At 39.6% G+C, this 17,634-nt stretch overlaps 1 protein-coding gene across 2 annotated transcripts; it reads right to left on the bottom strand.

The window, feature by feature from the left end:
- Positions 1-1,522: 1,522 nt before the first annotated feature.
- tmem185 (transmembrane protein 185) lies at positions 1,523-17,580 on the bottom strand. 2 transcript variants are annotated; one of them, XR_014198714.1, is made up of 8 exons: positions 17,420-17,580; positions 16,959-17,135; positions 15,546-15,753; positions 8,888-8,971; positions 6,320-6,496; positions 5,330-5,453; positions 2,283-3,292; positions 1,523-2,251 (listed from the first exon to the last, which is right to left on the bottom strand). XR_014198714.1 is itself a non-coding variant. In XM_082141405.1 (7 exons), the coding sequence occupies exons 1-7, from the start codon at positions 17,455-17,457 to the stop codon at positions 3,048-3,050; spliced, it is 1,053 nt and encodes a 350-aa protein (XP_081997531.1). In that variant the 5' UTR covers positions 17,458-17,580; the 3' UTR covers positions 1,523-3,047. The 2 variants fall into 2 exon arrangements, 1 of the variants encoding a protein (XP_081997531.1); XM_082141405.1 differs by having other exon boundaries at positions 1,523-3,292.
- Between the last annotated feature and the right edge of the window lie 54 nt (positions 17,581-17,634).

Raw genomic sequence — 17,634 nt, 5'->3', positions numbered from 1 at the left:
ACTGAGTTATGTTGTCACTTCTTCTTGAGTCTCTCCATCTTTCTGACTCCGGTTTGAACATAAAAGGCTAAAAGTTTTTGAAATTTTCAGTGCATGTGTGCGTGAGGTGGTAATTGAAGCTCCGCCCCCTTGTGCCGGGAGCAGCAGCTCATTTACATCTGCATGAGAGTGAGTAAATTATAGGATAATTTTTCATTTTTAGGTGAACTACTCCTTTAACCTCTTCGAATCATGCCATCAATGTGTGTGTGTGTGTGTGTGTTCACATAGCAAGTGCCAGAAAAGTCACAAAGTTTCGTTCCATTCTGATGAAGATACAACTTTAATTGGGACAGGACAAACCTCTGAAGAAACAGGCTGAAGGGTAAAGAGCCACACACCCTCACGTCGACACTGATATTCCTGTAGTTCAGGTTTTATAGAGCATATGAAATTAAAAGAGTAACAGCACATCTCTCCTCAACAAGTCACATGACCCGAGGCAGAGTGAGTTTTAACCCTCCTATTGCATTCTGGTCCGTTCTGACCATAGAGGAACATGCCGGGTTTTGTTTTCACCCAAAAAAAATCCATAATTTTTAGTATGAGGATGAAATTGTGTGAGTGTGTTAAAACTGTCAAAATACACATTTCTTTTTTTTTTGGCAGATTTTTTAAACAAAAAAACCCAAATGCGTCCGGGTCCGTTCTGACCCGAAAGTGAACTGTGGATTAACACATGAAATTATGTGGATTTGTCTCACATTCCCTCTTTCCTACACTCACACACACATTTTCTTCCCACTGGGGCTGCGTTTAGTTAATGTCACGCGTGCAAACACACAATAATTCTGAAATAAAAATAAAATGACAAACAAATGAATGTCCTGATGTGTTGGAGCAAAAGCTCACAGACAAAAGAGTGTCAATTTGAACAAGAGGGTTTGGAAAAGCAAGAGTCCACATTTGACTTTGCTGCCGCCTGTTGATGAACCGCTGCAACATGAACAGCAGATCCAGATGTTTATCATCATCATTTCTGCATATTACAGTCAAAATATGTAGGTTTCATACGTTTAGACTGTTTTGAGCAGTCATAAGTTTCAAATTTATTTAATTTTTCACATGTTCATATACATTTAATGATATATTGAAATAAAACTTCTCATAAATATTGATAAAACTGCATCACACTGGTTTTGTAACACTTTACAATAAGGTTCATTAGTTAATGTATTACCTAACATGAACTAACAATGAGCAATACATTAGTTACAGTATTTATTAATATTTGTTGATGTTAGTTAATAAAAATCCAGCTGTTTATTGTTAGTTCACAGTGCATTAACTAATGTTAAGATTTTAAGCAGTAAATGTTGAAATTAACGTTAAAGATTGCAGTTCATTATTAGCTCATGCTGACTAATGTTAACTAACGAACCTTATTGTAAAGTGTTACCGAAATTTCAAAGTATTTTAAAAAAATTTTAATTAATAAAAATGTAGATGGTAAATGGTAAAAAAAAAAGTAACATTGAAACCGTTTGTGCATTCACTCTTTAATGAGAAGTTTCTGATTAGACACAATATGAAAAATCTGAAGTTATGCCTGTTTTTTTTCCAGCTCCTGGTCCAAACAGACCCGGGAATGCAAAAGGTGTACACAGAGTTATAATGCATTACATTGAAAATCTGAATAAACTCCTAACCTTAAGGGTCTTAACAAGCACCTCTCATACAAAAAGAAAACAAGAAATAACAGATGTGGTTAATATATGAAGATGGAGAACTGGGAATAAACGTCTAAAAGGACAGAGCTTGAAGCGTGGAGAGATGCACACAGCACTTGCATGATCAACAGTGAGATTTTAATGTGAGGCACTGTCAAGAGCTACGTCTCGCCTTTACACGGGAATGGACACAATGAACGTCAAAAGCGGTAGAAGAGTACAGAGGGGAACAGCGTTAAAACCGTGAGATTGGTCCACATCTACAAAAATAATAAAGCATTTCTATGGCTATTCACTCAGACCAGCTGAGAAGCGGACGCAAGTACTCGTACTCGCAAGTACTCGTCCGCTAGCCACTGAGTACGAGGAGAAGTGTGTCGTGAGAGACTGGAAACACACCGCAACCGGTCAACACTATTAAAAGAGGGATTGAAACCGTTACCGGAAGAGACAGGGATTGTACGGCTGTGAAACGATTAATCGGATCCAAAATAAAGGTTTGTGTTTACATGATATGTGTGTGTGTACTGTGTATAATTATTCTGTATATATATATTAAATATAAATAAATACACACACACACACGCATGTATATATTTAAGAAAAATGTGTTATTTATACGTAAAATATTTATATTTATATATAATATAAATGATATATATACAGTATATGAATATATATAGTATATATATATATAGTACACACACATATATTATGTAAACTTTTATGAGCCGCAGCTGATGGTTGTATTATTAATAAAGATGACCTACTTTTTATTCTGCACTCATATATGAGTGTAAATTGTGAAAGTCCAGAAGTTGCATTGAAAACATGTCCATTGCCTCGCCTCCATCAACACATCAGATGAAGAGATCCAGCTTCAGGTTCACGCAAACCAACGCCTTTCAATCACAGTGGAAACGAGGAGCGCTCATGTAATCCCAAGGGGTGCAGAAGAAGATTTAGGATGAATAATTGAATCAATATGTGGATTTAAAATGCAGAAAAGAAAGACACCTGTTAAAAAAAAAAAAAAAAAACGAAACACTTGGCGTATTTACTGACGAGACAGTCTCTTGGCGAGTCCTTCGAGTCGTCAGGGAAGTTCAGATGATCCTCTCCTGAAGGCAACAGGTCCCCATATCTACGACGCGTTGGAGTTTACAGACACAAGGCTATGGTTTACAAAACGATTAGGAGCCGTCTCTGAGCTCGGCTCAAACACATGAAGAGCCTCATCTTATTTGTCTTCTTTTAATGGGACGCCCTGAAGCGGACCCCAGTGCATAGTGCTTATACTGTACAGGAACAGTCAAAACGAGGAGCACGTCTCGGACGTTAGTCTGGCATGTCGATGCACAGTTTGGGTGGCGGCACGAAGTATTTGCCAGGACTCTGAGTGATCACCACACCCGTCTTCTTACGAAACATGGGAGGGATTTTGGGCACCTCGTGGATAGGAAGCTCCTCGGACACCTCGGACTCCTCGTGGTGCAAATCGTAGGATATGTTGCCATATTCCCTCAGGAAGGGGAAGAGCTCGAGCAGAAACTGGCAGAAGTCTTTGCGAATGCCGAACCACCCTGGAGGAAAACCAGAGACAAGTCAACACTGGAACAAAGCTAGGAAACACTTCATTACATAATCAGTGCAGATATGTGGACCACAAAACCAGTCACATGGGTCAATTTTATGAAATTGAGATGTATGCATCATCTGAAAGCTGAATAAATAGGACAATATTTGGCTGAGATACAACTATTGAAAATCTGGAATCTGAGGGTGCAAAAAAAATCTAAACATTGAGAAAATCTCCTTTAAAGTTGTTCATTTATGTTCACGATTGTGCTTCATTCACTCACACAAATACATGTTTTATATATTTACGGCAGAAAATGTACAAAATATCTTCATGGAACATGATCTTTACTTAATATCCTCATGATTTTTGGCATAAAAGAAAAATCGATAATTTTGACCCATACAATGTATTGTTGGCTATTGCCACAAATATACCCGTGCGACATGTGACGTGATCCAGGGTCACATATGGAACATGCTTTGTTTTTGCCAATACAGTGTGAACACACTGTAGTTTAAATGACATTAACAACGATTTGTGACACATGCAGTGAATGCACACACGTAACCCTACGCTGGAAGATCGTGTATTGTGCATTTCAGTAATACGTTTGTTGTCTGTGTCTGTAATAAAGTCAATGCTACGTATGAAATCTGTAAGGGACAATCCATGGTTAGCTGTGCATTAGATGATTTTGATGGTTGCCTCCGTGAAATGCACAGCTAGACGTGGATTATCCCGCTTATACCATGGTCATCTGTCAGCATCGACGACTTAAAGCGTAACTCTCGCCAAATTGCAACCTAGGCAATTTTTGTTAATCTACCCAAGTCAAACTTTAGTTTTAAAGCATAATTAGAATGGAAACGCCACTTTTAAGTTTGACCGTATTTTCGTTTTCGGTCATAATGCCTTGTGAATGGGAGTGAATGGGACACGACTATGATAGCATCAAAAATCACTATTTTTAAAACACTAATGCGGCTCGACACAACATGAAACTGAGCTGGAAGTCTCACCAGCGGCTCTACACATGAACTCCAGCATTGAGAACATTGTCAGTCAAAAGTAGTCGATCTCCGAATGCAACGTAACATGAGGAGAGTGAAGATGGAAAGCTCCTAAAGCTTGTTTCCATATAAATTATTATCATTATTTGAATAGATATTGCCATGAGCTAAGTGTCTAAGTTATCATGCTTTTCATTGGAATTACAAGTTCATGACATTTCCTCATATGGAGTCAGTTCATTACGTTGAGAAAGATTAGTTACATTCGGAGATCGGCTACTTTTGACTGACAAAATTCCAGCCACCGGAAGCACTAACTGATAAAGTGAGTCGTACAAAACCTTTCTTTTTAGTAAACTCTGTGTACACACACACTGTTCTCAATGCTGGAGTTCATGAGTAGAGCCGCTGGTGAGACTTCAGCTCAGTTTCATGTTGTGTCGAGCCGCATTAGTGTTTTAAAAATAGTGATTTTTGATGCTATCATAGTCGTGTCCCATTCACTCCCATTCACAAGGCAATTAAACCTAAAACAAAAATACGGTCAAACTTAAAAGTGGCGTTTCCATTCTAATTATGCTTTTACACGAAAGTTTGCCTCGGGCAGATTGACAAAAATAGCCAAGGTTGCAATTTGGCGAGAGTTACACTTTAAGTCGTCGATGGGATGAATGAATTATAGCATTTATTTGAATGAATTATTGAGAGAGAGAGAGAGAGAGATTTATCCCTGTGCCCGCCCTCTCTCTCTCTCTCTCTCTAACAAAGAAGTGAGTTTAATTACTTCAAAACCAGTTTTGCTCATTGCTGAGAAATATAATGTAGTGATTCAGTAGCTATTTCATTACTAAAAGCTCACGAGCGCTTAGGGTGCCATTTGGGACAGGGCCATAGACTATACTGGAAGATTATCCAGTTATGATTCATTATTTATCTTGGTAATGATGTGCGGAGCCCTGTGAAGCGTGCTTGTCAAGTCATTATAAAGAATAAGCAGCACGCAGATGTAAGTTACACATGTCACGTACAGTGATTGCCCCCTTTCTGGCCAAACGTGGTCACCATCAGAGTCACCAAAGACACCCAGAGAGGAACAAACACCGGCACGTAGTTGGAGTTATAATGGCCATCCAGCTTGTGAACGAGGAGAATCTGAAACAACACAAACACTGATGAGTGTCATCGCTGCACAACTGAGTGACTGCATTCTTCAGAGAATAATCACCCAAAATTAACACTCACCCTTACGTCATTCTAAACTATGATTCGGCTGTAGGTAATCAATCATCATATTGATTATATGGATCAATTATAAACAAACTGTTGCCATTTCGTAGCTTTGTCTGTTTTTGCTCCACCAACGGAAATACTTCCAAACAAAGCCACAGCAGATTTAGTCTGCGTTTACACTTGGCATTAACATGTGACCTGTATCCGGATGTTGTCCACATACACACTGAAAAGACAAGTGTGAACGCGCTTCTGATGGGAATGTTATCCGATCAATCAGTGTGTCCAGGTTCGGAGGTAGTCGAGGACGCACTGTGATCGGATCTCAGTGTAATGTAAAAGCAATCCAGCCAATCGTGTCTGCATTCACAGGTGGACGGCACACAACGTCCACCTGTGAAAAATTGGACTAAAGTAAAGTGTGATCATTGGTATTTAGGTTTAGTTGCATGTAATTATTGAGTGTTTACTGTTATTACCATAAGTACATGTAACAAGAAAATATACCTATATATATAATATATATAACATATTACAGTGTTCTTGTTATTACATGTACTTATAGTAATATATATAAATATATGTGTGTGTGTGTGTGTGTGTGTGTGTGTGTATATACACACTGTATATACACACACAAGGTGGGATATTTATTAAATACTGGTTCTATGTATCAGGTAAAGGACACTTAGATAGGAAATAAATCAGCATCTATATCAATATCAGTGGATCTCTGAGTGTTTTTAGCTCACTTATTGCATAAACACAATCTAGTAAATGAGTCCAACCTCGAAGGTGAGCAGCGGCACAACGATGGTCATCCAGCTGATAGCCATGGTGATGTGTGTGCGGCGCTGCTCTGCGATGACGTCCATGGAGCGCAGGAACAGCACAGACCACACGATGTAATACAGCACCACCAGACACAGGAACGACATGAGGATCCACAGCGGCACACACACCACCTGGAAAACAGGAGAGCCAGGGTCACACACACTCATGATGGGCCACAGGTGTAGAGCTGGGCGGTGAAACGGTTCATACCGAATACCGGTGTTTTGTTATGATATTAATTTTTAAATAAAGCCACTTTAACAGCGCTGGGAACGCGACACTGTCTGAGAGGGTCTTGTCACTGTTGCACTGGTGATGCACAGATGTGTGTGTTACTGTGACGGTGAAGATGGAGAGGTTAAACTATAACGATAGCTCACAGTGTTTCCCATACATTGGTTCTCAATATCAACACTGCCCGCCACAAATAGATTTTCCAAAAGGCTTTGACATCGTAGCCTAATCTGAAAGATTAATGGTCTGGCATCGACTAATGAAACTCGGCCAGCTCGAGGGGCGGCACCAAGCATGCGTTTGAAAATCTCACTGCACGCAATTGGATAACACTACGACCAATCACAGCAAGCCCCATACGCTTAGCTACCAGCGGAGCTAACTGCTAGATTAGACTCTTGCCGTATCCGGTCGGCAAAACAGCAAAAACGTCCTTCTTACAAAGGAACGATTCGAGCGGCGTCTTCTGTTCCTCTTTTAGAGAAAAAGCCAAGTCTAACTCGTTCATTGTAGCGGCCAAAGCCATTTCAAACCACTGGTGTTCATCCATAGGCATCTTGCAATGTTTACTAATGACTTTGACGTCACAGCGCTGTCATCATCTCACCTCTGGCCCGCCTATATCAGATAACCCGATGTGATTGGTGCAGCTCGGATACAGCATCATTACTCTACCCCAGAGTAAACTCGCTGAGCAAATTCAACTTGTGCTCTCGCGAGAACTCTGGATTACCAGGGTATTGACATCGTTGAATAAACATGAAACACGTTTCGAAGTAAAAAAAAGTCAGGGTGTTTTTATATGAATGTTTCTTAGAATGGAACTGGCGGTCTTTAGAAAAGTTTCAATGTTATTTTCATTTAATCTTTCCTGCTGGTTTGTGTTCAGTCGTTACCGTGGAAACCGCTGTTTCTGGCACGCCTACAGCGCCTCCTGCAGGACCGCTTTATAAACACTGCAAACCTGCATTAATAATAGTGTGTATTTTTCTACAATATTCACTCATGACAGTAAAATAGGGCATTCTGAGTCAGTCTATTGTAGGGGTGTGAACCGACACTGGTCTCACGGTTCGGTTCGATTATGATTATTATGTCATCGATCCGGTTCAATTCGATATCACGATGCATCACGATGCACCGCATCCTCAATTTTAAATTTTACTTCAAAAGTGATGTGTGCGCGCATGTGCTCGCCTGTTCGGGAAGTTGCAGTGACAGAAACAGTGACAATCCAGTTTAAGTTTCAAGGGATTAAAGCTTGTTTATGACACTAAGAAAAGGAAAATCTGTCAAATAAATTTTGTTTTAAAGAAATGTTCATTTAAAAGCAGCGCTCATTAATCAGTGTATTATGTTACCATTAAAGATGCGCGCATCAACCGTCGCCGAGTCCGCTGTTGAAAGTGATGATCATCCATTTATAATCACGCGTAACAACACAGAATAATTGTAATTTGACCATCGGGTGTGGATACTTAAAGGTATAGCAGAGGATGTTTTACTTCCTGGTGGGTAGTCTAAACTATTGGTCCTCCTAATTGTCAATCATTCTAGTGAATCAATCAAACTTTTCAAAAAGTGGAGAGGGCGGGTCTTATCTAAAATTTGGAAAGATCCTCCGCTATACCTTTAAATCAGAGAAAGTTATTGGGGCGGGTGGATGATTTGTTTTTGGCTGCGGATTCGGGTGACGTTGGAGCTCATCCACTTACTCTAAAGCAGTCAGACTCTGCAGGCGTTAACAGCTCGGGGTGAAAACGGCTAACGTGGTTTATCAAGTTTGTGGTATTACCTGCATATTCTATTTGTCCGTGACATGAGCGCACACAGCGCGTGTCTTCTGCAGGTCGTGCTTACCACGTTGTTCATAAAAGCCGAAATGTGCCCAGATGTAGGCTTTTAAAGTAGTTGGAGCATTTTTAATTTTCTCTCACTCGCGTCTCACCTCCCTCTGCCATTGTATGCTACCGCAACAAAGCACGTACGCGACAAATGACGTAAGAAAAGCGTCAGTACATTATAACCGGTTATGGTCTATTACTGAACCGATACCAAATCGTCCTCGTCTGCATTGCGATGCATCGTAGAAACGATTAATTTTAGAAACTATTGCAGTATCTCCTCTCTCAATCAGCAGATAATGTGGTTAACACCCAGTCAGGCTTGAAAAACAAAAAAAGGATTCCGTCATATAACCATATAATTATGATAAATACTGTGATCTAAATGTTTGGTCATCCCGATGCCCAGCGCTACACATGACTGATGTCGGTGTTCTTACTCACCAACCACGGCCAGCTGATGATCTTATCCAGTCTCAGAGCGATGAAGATGAACTGAAGGATATTTACAGAGCACAGAATCTCCAGCTGAGAGAAACAACACACGTCAGAAAATATGCATTTCTATTAATGCTTAGAGAAGATATGCTTGATAAACATGTGGGTGAATCTGACAAGAATCAAATCTGGCTCATATTTCACCAAAAAATATTTTTATATAGGAAATGGAGCTTGTTTTAGGACCAGGACTTTTGTGACAATATTTTGCATATTTTTTTCTTTATCGTAATGCAAAATAATAATAATATATATATATATATATATATATATATATATATATATATATCTTTTTTTTAAAGTTATTTATCATTTAGTGTAGTTTTAAATAAACCTTATATAGTCAGAAACTAATCAAAACTGTACAGAATTCAGTCATAGTAAATAAATAGTAGTAATAATAATAATAATAATAATAATAATAAAGTAATACAAATTTATGTGTAATACTATACTAATTTAAATAATTATGAATCAAAAAAAAATTTGGTAACTCTTTACAAAAGGCATTTAATAATCTTAGTTAATGCTAATTTCAGCATTTACTAATGCATTATTAAAATCAAATGTTGCATTAACATGAACAAACCATGAACAGCTCTATTTTTATTAATTAACATTAACAAAGATTAATACAGAAACAAATGTTTTGCTCAGTCTGACTAATGAAGTCTTATTGTAAAGAGTTACCATTTTTTATTCACTTTTCTATTGATTTTGGCATGAAATATGACCTCAACATAAAATAGTCAGATTCAACCATCGTAAAAAAAAAAAATTGTGTTATGCCGGGTTTAGACTACACAAGATCAGCCCGATTTTGGGTATATAGTGATATATACATATATATATATTAGGGGTTGAACGACTTCAGATTTTTTGAAGTCGACTGTTATGACATCAAAGTCGAGTCGACGTTGACTAGTCACGTCATTCATAAAAACACAAGAGATGGGACTGCTTTGCAACATGCCCCAATTTGCAATTTATTAGCAGAAAATGATACAGATGCTGACAGACAGTTCATAATATGTTGCAACTTAACGGTAACAATGCAACAATAACTCCCGTTTTAGTGCAAACATTTTTTAGTGATGCATTATGTTGGCATAACAATGCCATTTATGCAAGATGGGCTGTAAGCCTACTCACTGTCACAGTCCTGCTCATTCACAGTTTTTAACTTTTCGATCATGGTTTACATGTTTAGTGAAGTTTCTAATTGACCGTTCGCAAAGACCCTCCCCCTTTAGTTACTGTTGCTATGTCCGACACAGCGAAATATACATCGCAGAGCAGAGAGGACACTGACGTGCTGACAGACAGGACAGAGCAGGTTACTTTTAATATGTAAACAAAGTCTCAACTTTCATATTTGGTCATTTTATAAATAAATTTAAACAATAAATACCGTTTTGTGGCTCTTTAATGTGTCGTGACAGATCGCTGTAGAGCCTCTTAAAGCTGCTCGTGAACCGATCATCTCTTCCTTCTAGTTAATTTATGGCATCAAATAAACATGAATATACATAAGAAGCAATGTTGTTTTAACCGCAGAAATACGTCAGTACACGCCGTTATTCAAGTTCAAATCCTCCAACGTTAATCTACTAAGTCTCCTGACTGCTTTGTTGGACAGAAATGGCGGATTCTGCGGATTATGATTGGTCAGATCGCCTGTCAATCAAACTCCCTGCGAAGGGTTAATTTACTGCTGTCGAGATGATTTGCATTCCTCACTTAACATTAGCGGATGCCTTTTCAGATGAGTGTGCATTGCACTTGTACTTTTGTTGTACTTCAGGACAGACTTACTTTCCAAGTGACATTTTTACAATCTTCATCTTTAGTGAAGTATTTCCACACACTTGATGGTGACAATCATAGTGTCACATGATCAACGCGACTAGTCGACGTCAAGCTTAAAGCGTCACGGCATTGCATTAAGGTCGACTAGTCGACTAATCGACTAGTCGGTTCAACCCCTAATATATATTAGTGTTGCACGATATACCGGTACTAGAAAGGTATCGCGATACCCTGCTATTAAAAATGATACGATATTAACTTTTATTAGTACCGGTACTTTAAGAGTGACAGTGAAATAATAAGAGCAGTATTTCTTAATTTGCGTAGCTGTGTGACAGCAGGAGTCAGGACGTGTACATTCACTAAACAACGGAAGCATTTCTTTTAAAGGTTAAGGTACAATATTGTACCCTTGAGGGTACAGCCCCAGTGACAAGCCATTGTACCCCTAAAGGTACAATTATGTAGGCCTACTTATTTTCTGAGAGTGTATAATGTATTGGACTGTTTTAGTGCCTACACAACTGAATAAAGTTAATTTGTACTTAATTGTAATTGAGATAGTAGTGAAGTAGTCAACTTGCTCAGTTAGCTTGGTTCTGGTTCTCAAAATCTCCAAGAGCTTGTTCTACATTGTTGCATCTTCAAGGATGAGATAACATGCAGATAACTACTGTAGTCCAAAGATTATTCAACCTTCAATGCGTTTTATATAATCAGTGAACTCTTCAACCAATTCTGAGTTGGTCAAAAAAAAGTTTAACTTTCTATATTAGTTGTCAAAATAAATAATTGCAACAGTTCTATCATACCTAAATTAAAAAGGAAAACACAAGTTCTCTTTTGAATCCCCATGTGCAAGAATGTGAACAAGCCAGAAGTCAACAGCACATCATGTAAAATGTATGTAAAGGTATGTCAGTTTGTGCCTTATATTGTGATCTCACATAGCAGAATATTTTAATCCAGACACATGTGATGCATATATAACAAATACATGCATGCAGTTTTGACAGCTTTAATCGCCTTTTTGATTCTTACATGAGTTAATTGACGACAGAACTACGGCTACAGCGCGCCGCATTAGTGCGTGATGTGCGGTAAGTACCGCAAGCACAGCACAACAGCTGTCAGCCGTATGACAGAAAAGTTAGTTAGTTTTACTGACATTTAGCCTGACAACATCTGATCTCATCTTACCGAAGATAGCCAAATGAATAAGGACAACGCCCTTCTCTCAGCATCTGACAGAAGTGTCACAAGCTTTCACACACATCTTCTAAAATAAAAGTAGCATCAGAAAAAAAGAGAATTACGTTTGTTTTTGACTGCACACTATTCGACTTACTCAAAACGGTCTTGCAACCCACCAGTTGAGAAAGATTGACTCTATATTTACTATGTGCATATCACTGTCTGATGTTCTGCTGAAGCTCATTCGGCAGTTCGGCTCATGTACTTGCACATTTCCGCACTCCAGGTGAAGTTGGAGAGACGGTTAAAGAGACGGTTCAGCGTTTTAAAAAACGCACTTTTTGTCAATAAAAAAAAGAGACAGAAAGGGTGACAGTTGTGAGAGGAGTGGCCAAGCTTAGACCACGGCTCCCCTAGCTCCACCAGTGACGTACAGGTCTTAAAGGGCCGGACCAGCAGCGTAATATTCTGTGTGATTAAAGGGTAACTAAACCCTAAACCAACTTTTTTTAGTTAATGATCTGTAAGAATGGGGCTTTATTAGTGCTGTTCATTGATTCAAGTAGTTTTTTTGACATTTGTGTTTAAAGTGTTTTAATTTGACAAAATATGGTGTAAAAACGTCTGAGTGCTGCCCTCTTCAGGTTGAACAGTGGCTACTGCAGTTGAATTTTCCTATTGGAAGTTGTGGTACCCTCTGACGTCAGAGAGTACCAGCTAACCACGCCCTTGCCTGCAGAGAGATACGTCACAGATGCACGCCCCCTCTCCACTGGGCTCTGCCTACTTTTCCAGCATTTTTCAAATATTGCCAGTGGGTGGAGTCAGGCTCTGACCAGGGGTTTAGTTACCCTTTAATGTTAATCCAACAACAAAAGAAAATAGACAGTCACCCAATGCTTGACTGAATAAATGTAATCTATTTATTAAGAATCAGTCTATAGTTAATTTATAGAGTGAAGACCTTATTTTTTCAGCTACAGAAGGTCTAGCTTTCAAAAAAGAAATTAAGCACTGTTTATATTATTTGTCTCATAGTATTTGTCATATTGTTTGTAATTTGCTTTTTTTGCTTATTTTTAATAACAAAGATACAATTTTATTAAATATCTATATTATAATTATAAAATTACATTTAAAAAATATTAAATTACTCGTTTCATGAAATAAGATTTTGGTCATCCCAACCTGTTCAGAGTTGTGAAAGGTTTGTAAATGTTAGCATGATTGATAATAATGTGATTGTTGCAAACATCTCGGTAAGGACGTTCACACTGACATGTAATTATTATTATTATTATTTTTAATAAAGGGTAGGGAATGGTCATAAGCAGGGAAGGAACATGCTGGTCATGTGAGTTTTTAGCTTTTTAAAAATAATTTATAAAACAATGATTTGTAAGTTCTGTCATATTTTTCAATTACTTTTACAGTTTTAGTTTTTTTGCCGTGGTATCGATTCAGTATCGGTATCGAGGTATTTTGGTCTGGTATCGTATCGAAGTCATAATTTTGGTATTGTGACAACACTAATATATATATATACTGTATATAATTATTTTTTTGTATATATTTTATAGTTTCATAGTTGACGTCAACGACGCTGTGTCTATGATGCTTAGCAACAGAAAGATTAGCAGCATGTTTCATTTTTTCCGGTATTCCACGACGGGTTTGGTCACATTGACCAATAGGAGCACAGAAGCTCCTCGTACACGGTGAAACGAAAGGGAGACGATGGTACTGCCGCAACGGAGGAAAGATTTGTGGAAGGCTCTCCAGGATCCCAGCCGAGGAATAAGAGATAAGACTCTTATCTCTTCAGAGAAGGCCTCCTCCCCTTTACCTCTGTACAGATAAAGCGTTGTCGGGATAATTCCAGTTCACATGGCTACGCGAAAGCAATAAAAATTCCGCATACCTAAAGACTGAACACGTAATACGCATGTGCACGTCATCAGCGTTCTCACAGGTTCGCGTTTTTGAAGTTTGCACAGAGAGAACTTAAGAGTTTTCTATTAGAGCGGTGTCGTGTTAGCGGCCCCTAAGTTAATCACTAATGATCTTTGCGACGGAAGTGAATCAATCAAACTAACTTTATCTGGACAATAACTTTATTCTAGAGCTGCTGTAAAGCCAAAACACTTCACTGTAATCTCCTATTATCACCGTAAAGCTGCTGTGAAACAGTCTATATTGTTAAAAGCGCTATATAAATGAAGATGACTTGACTTGACTCTTAAAAAGTATATAAATGTTTATTTTGTTCTAAAATATCTGCTGGTTTGTCTAGATAAGACTCTTATTCCTCGGCTGGATCGTGTCGAGACTTTGAAGCTGCACTGAAACTCACATTTGGACCCCATTGAAGTCACTATATGGAGAACAATCCTGGAGTGTTTTCCTCAAAAACCTTTAATTTCTTCTCCACTGAAGAAAAAAGAGACATGAACATCTTGGATGACGTGGCGGAGAGTAAATTATCAGGACATTTTAATTCTAAAGTGAATGTCTTTCCTGTAGCTCAAACAGTAGAGCGTTGGCGCTAGCAACGCCAAGGTCATGGGTTCGATTCCCAGGGAAAGCAAGAACTGACAAAATGTAAAGTGTGTACCTTGAATGCAATGTAATGATGCTCCGATTGATTGGCCGCCGATCATGATCGGCCGATATTGGCAAAAAATAGCTTGATCGGCAACCCCCAAAAGCGCCGATCACGTGACGTAAATAACTCGCGCAACTTTTCCGCATGCGCGGCAACACAACAGCAGAGCAGAGCTTGCTTAACAGTGGCAAAATGAGTTCTCCTATGACGGCAATTCAATGGCAATTATAAACGAGCGCACAACTGATGCTGGCGCGCGCGGTAAATGACATTCGCGAGAGGATAACAGATCTACGCGCGAGGAAACGGGAACTCGCGAGCTCATTCAAACCCTGCGCAGGCGCATGACATCTCTGCCCTCGCGCGCGCGCATGATCATTCCCCATACTCTCGCGCTTGATCTCCTCTCGCCTGATGATTTTGCTCGCTCGAACACTTTTATTTTTGGCAGTCGAGGGGCGGGACTTACTGTTTTAATAACCTCAAATGTCATTGTCATTATTTTATTTTTTGGATCTGATGTAGTTAGTTCCTCAACTACATCCATTGTAGTCTGCCTGACCTCTCTTTGTTTTGAAAAATTATACTGTGCCTTATTTGGAAAAGGTGGCCTACAGTAGCCTTATGTTATCTTGTTTTCTAACTACAATTAAATAAATATTGGTAGTTCTTCAAGATTTTCTTGACTCTATCATATTTCCATTCTGTGATCGGCAATCGGCAGATCATGCTTTTGGTGATCGGTAATCGGTGATCGGCCCCAAAAATGCTGATCGGAGCATCACTAATGCAATGTAAGTCGCTTTGGATAAAAGCGTCTGCCAAATGCAAATGTAAATGTAAGTACTCCTTTAAAGACGGCAAGCAACATGTTTCTGGTCCACGACACAAGAACTTAAAGAGTCAAAATCGCATAATCTGACGATTGTAACAGACAGAAATCTAGTGTAGTCTGACTCTGAACCCGGCATTAGACAGATCGTTCCCGGCTCTTACCTCGAGCGAGCGGTCGTGTCTGAATCCCCACACACACGCGGCCACTGAGACGGGCGACACGAAGAAGAGCGGCATGAAGACGAGGAGCCAGAAGTGTGTGCCTCGCTGCACGCGGTCACACACCAGCACCTCGAAGGTGAGCAGGAGCAGGTGGATCCCCACAGCGATCAGCATGGCTTTAAACTCCACACACGTCTCGCCTTCAGCCCTGAGGACGACAACCGACCGCATCACAGAATACACTGACAGAGGCACGGTTTACAGCTGGTGTTAAAGGAGTAGCTCACTGTAAAAGTAGAATTAGCCCATGATTTACTCCCCCTCAAGCCATCATATAGGTGTGTATGACTTTCTTCTTTCAGACGAATACAATCAGAGTTATTTAAAAAATGTCCTGGCTCTTCCGAGCTTTATAATGGCAGTGAATGGCTGTTTCTGTTTAATGTTTTGTTCATGTGGATGCACTTTTATGATGGACAGATGCACTTTTATGATGGACAGATGCACTTTTATGATGGACAGATGCACTGTTATGATGGACAGATGCACTTTTATAATGGATAGATGCACTTTTATAATGGACAGATGCACTTTTATGATGGACAGATGCACTTTTATGATGGACAGATGCACTTTTATGATGGACAGATGCACTTTTATGATGGACAGATGCACTTTTATGATGGACAGATGCACTTTTATGATGGACAGATGCACTTTTATGATGGACAGATGCACTTTTATGATGGATAGATGCACTTTTATGATGGACAGATGCACTTTTATGATGGACAGATGCACTTTTATGATGGACAGATGCACTTTTATAATGGATAGATGCACTTTTATGATGGACAGATGCACTTTTATGATGGATAGATGCACTTTTATGATGGATACATGCACTTTTATGATGGACAGATGCACTTTTATGATGGACAGATGCACTTTTATGATGGATACATGCACTTTTATAATGGATAGATGCACTTTTATCATGGATACATGCACTTTTATGATGGATAGATGCACTTTTATCATGAATACATGCACTTTTATCATGGATACATGCACTTTTATGATGGATAGATGCACTTTTATGATGAATAGATGCACTTTTATGGACTTCAAAACAGAAACAGCCTGTCACTCTCATTATAAAGCTTCGAAGAGCCAGGACATTTTTAAAATAACTCTGATTGTATTCGTCTGAAAGAAGAATGTCATATGATGGCTTGAGGGTGAGTAAATCATGGGCTAATTTTCATTTTAAAGTGAACTATCCCTTTAAGCACTTTGTACAAACCCTGCACACACACACACACACACACAATAAGTATCCCACATGATATTCTTCCACGGTCTTTGGACCCCTAAAGTAGCCTAGTTCTGCCAGTGAAGGCTGACTCTGACCTGTACTGTGGGTTGTGAGCCCAAACCCCAGTGCCCACCGAAGCCCCGATGATGACCATGAGTTTCCAGAGCCAGATGGGCGCAAACACGGCCCAGTAACTCCACTGGATGATGCCATCCAACCTCAGGGACAACAGCACCGAGAAGAGCAGCAGACAGGCGTAGATCAGGAACTTACTGCAGGGAGAGGAGAACAACAACACACGGATCTGTCAGACTCACAAACAGACTTCCGTCAGGATCACGACACGGGCCTGAGGGAGAAGACACGGCACGAGAACAACTTATGGGCAAGTGTTGAATGATAAAGCACTTCCCATCACTGTGAGGCTGCTAAACTATTCTACGAGAAATCCAAACAGGCCTGCGCGGTGAACATTAGCAGCTATGCTAGCAAGCGTTTTCAAAACGAAACACAGTTTCATTGTAAGTTACACCAATCACACACACACACATCTTACCTGGGGTTGAAATCTTGAAAAACGCCTCGTAGATTCATGGTTTCCTCTTCAGACCATAGTTTAATGCGGGGGAAAGGAAAGGAAAGGCTGGTTTACTGACTGACTGGCACTCGCTCGTTCACATCAGAGCAGACGGTTGGCGAACGCGACCAAACACGCTGACGTCACGCGCCCTGGCCCCGCCCACCGGCGCGCTGTTGTTTACATTTCACGTC

The sequence above is a fragment of the Leuciscus leuciscus genome, assembly GCF_965113295.1.
Source record: "Leuciscus leuciscus genome assembly, chromosome: 16".
NCBI lineage: Eukaryota > Metazoa > Chordata > Actinopteri > Cypriniformes > Leuciscidae > Leuciscus > Leuciscus leuciscus.
This window is presented reverse-complemented; position numbering and strand designations above follow the sequence as displayed.

Coding starts and splice junctions, on each gene's coding strand:
- tmem185 (XM_082141405.1), bottom strand. CDS start 17,457: ATGAATCTACGAGGCGTTTTTCAAGATTTCAACCCCAG. Junction 17,136..17,419: donor TTTCAAGATTTCAACCCCAG/GTAAGATGTGTG, acceptor CTCTCCCTGCAG/TAAGTTCCTGATCTACGCCT. Junction 5,454..6,319: donor TGCCGCTGCTCACCTTCGAG/GTTGGACTCATT, acceptor GTGTTGTTTCAG/ATTCTCCTCGTTCACAAGCT.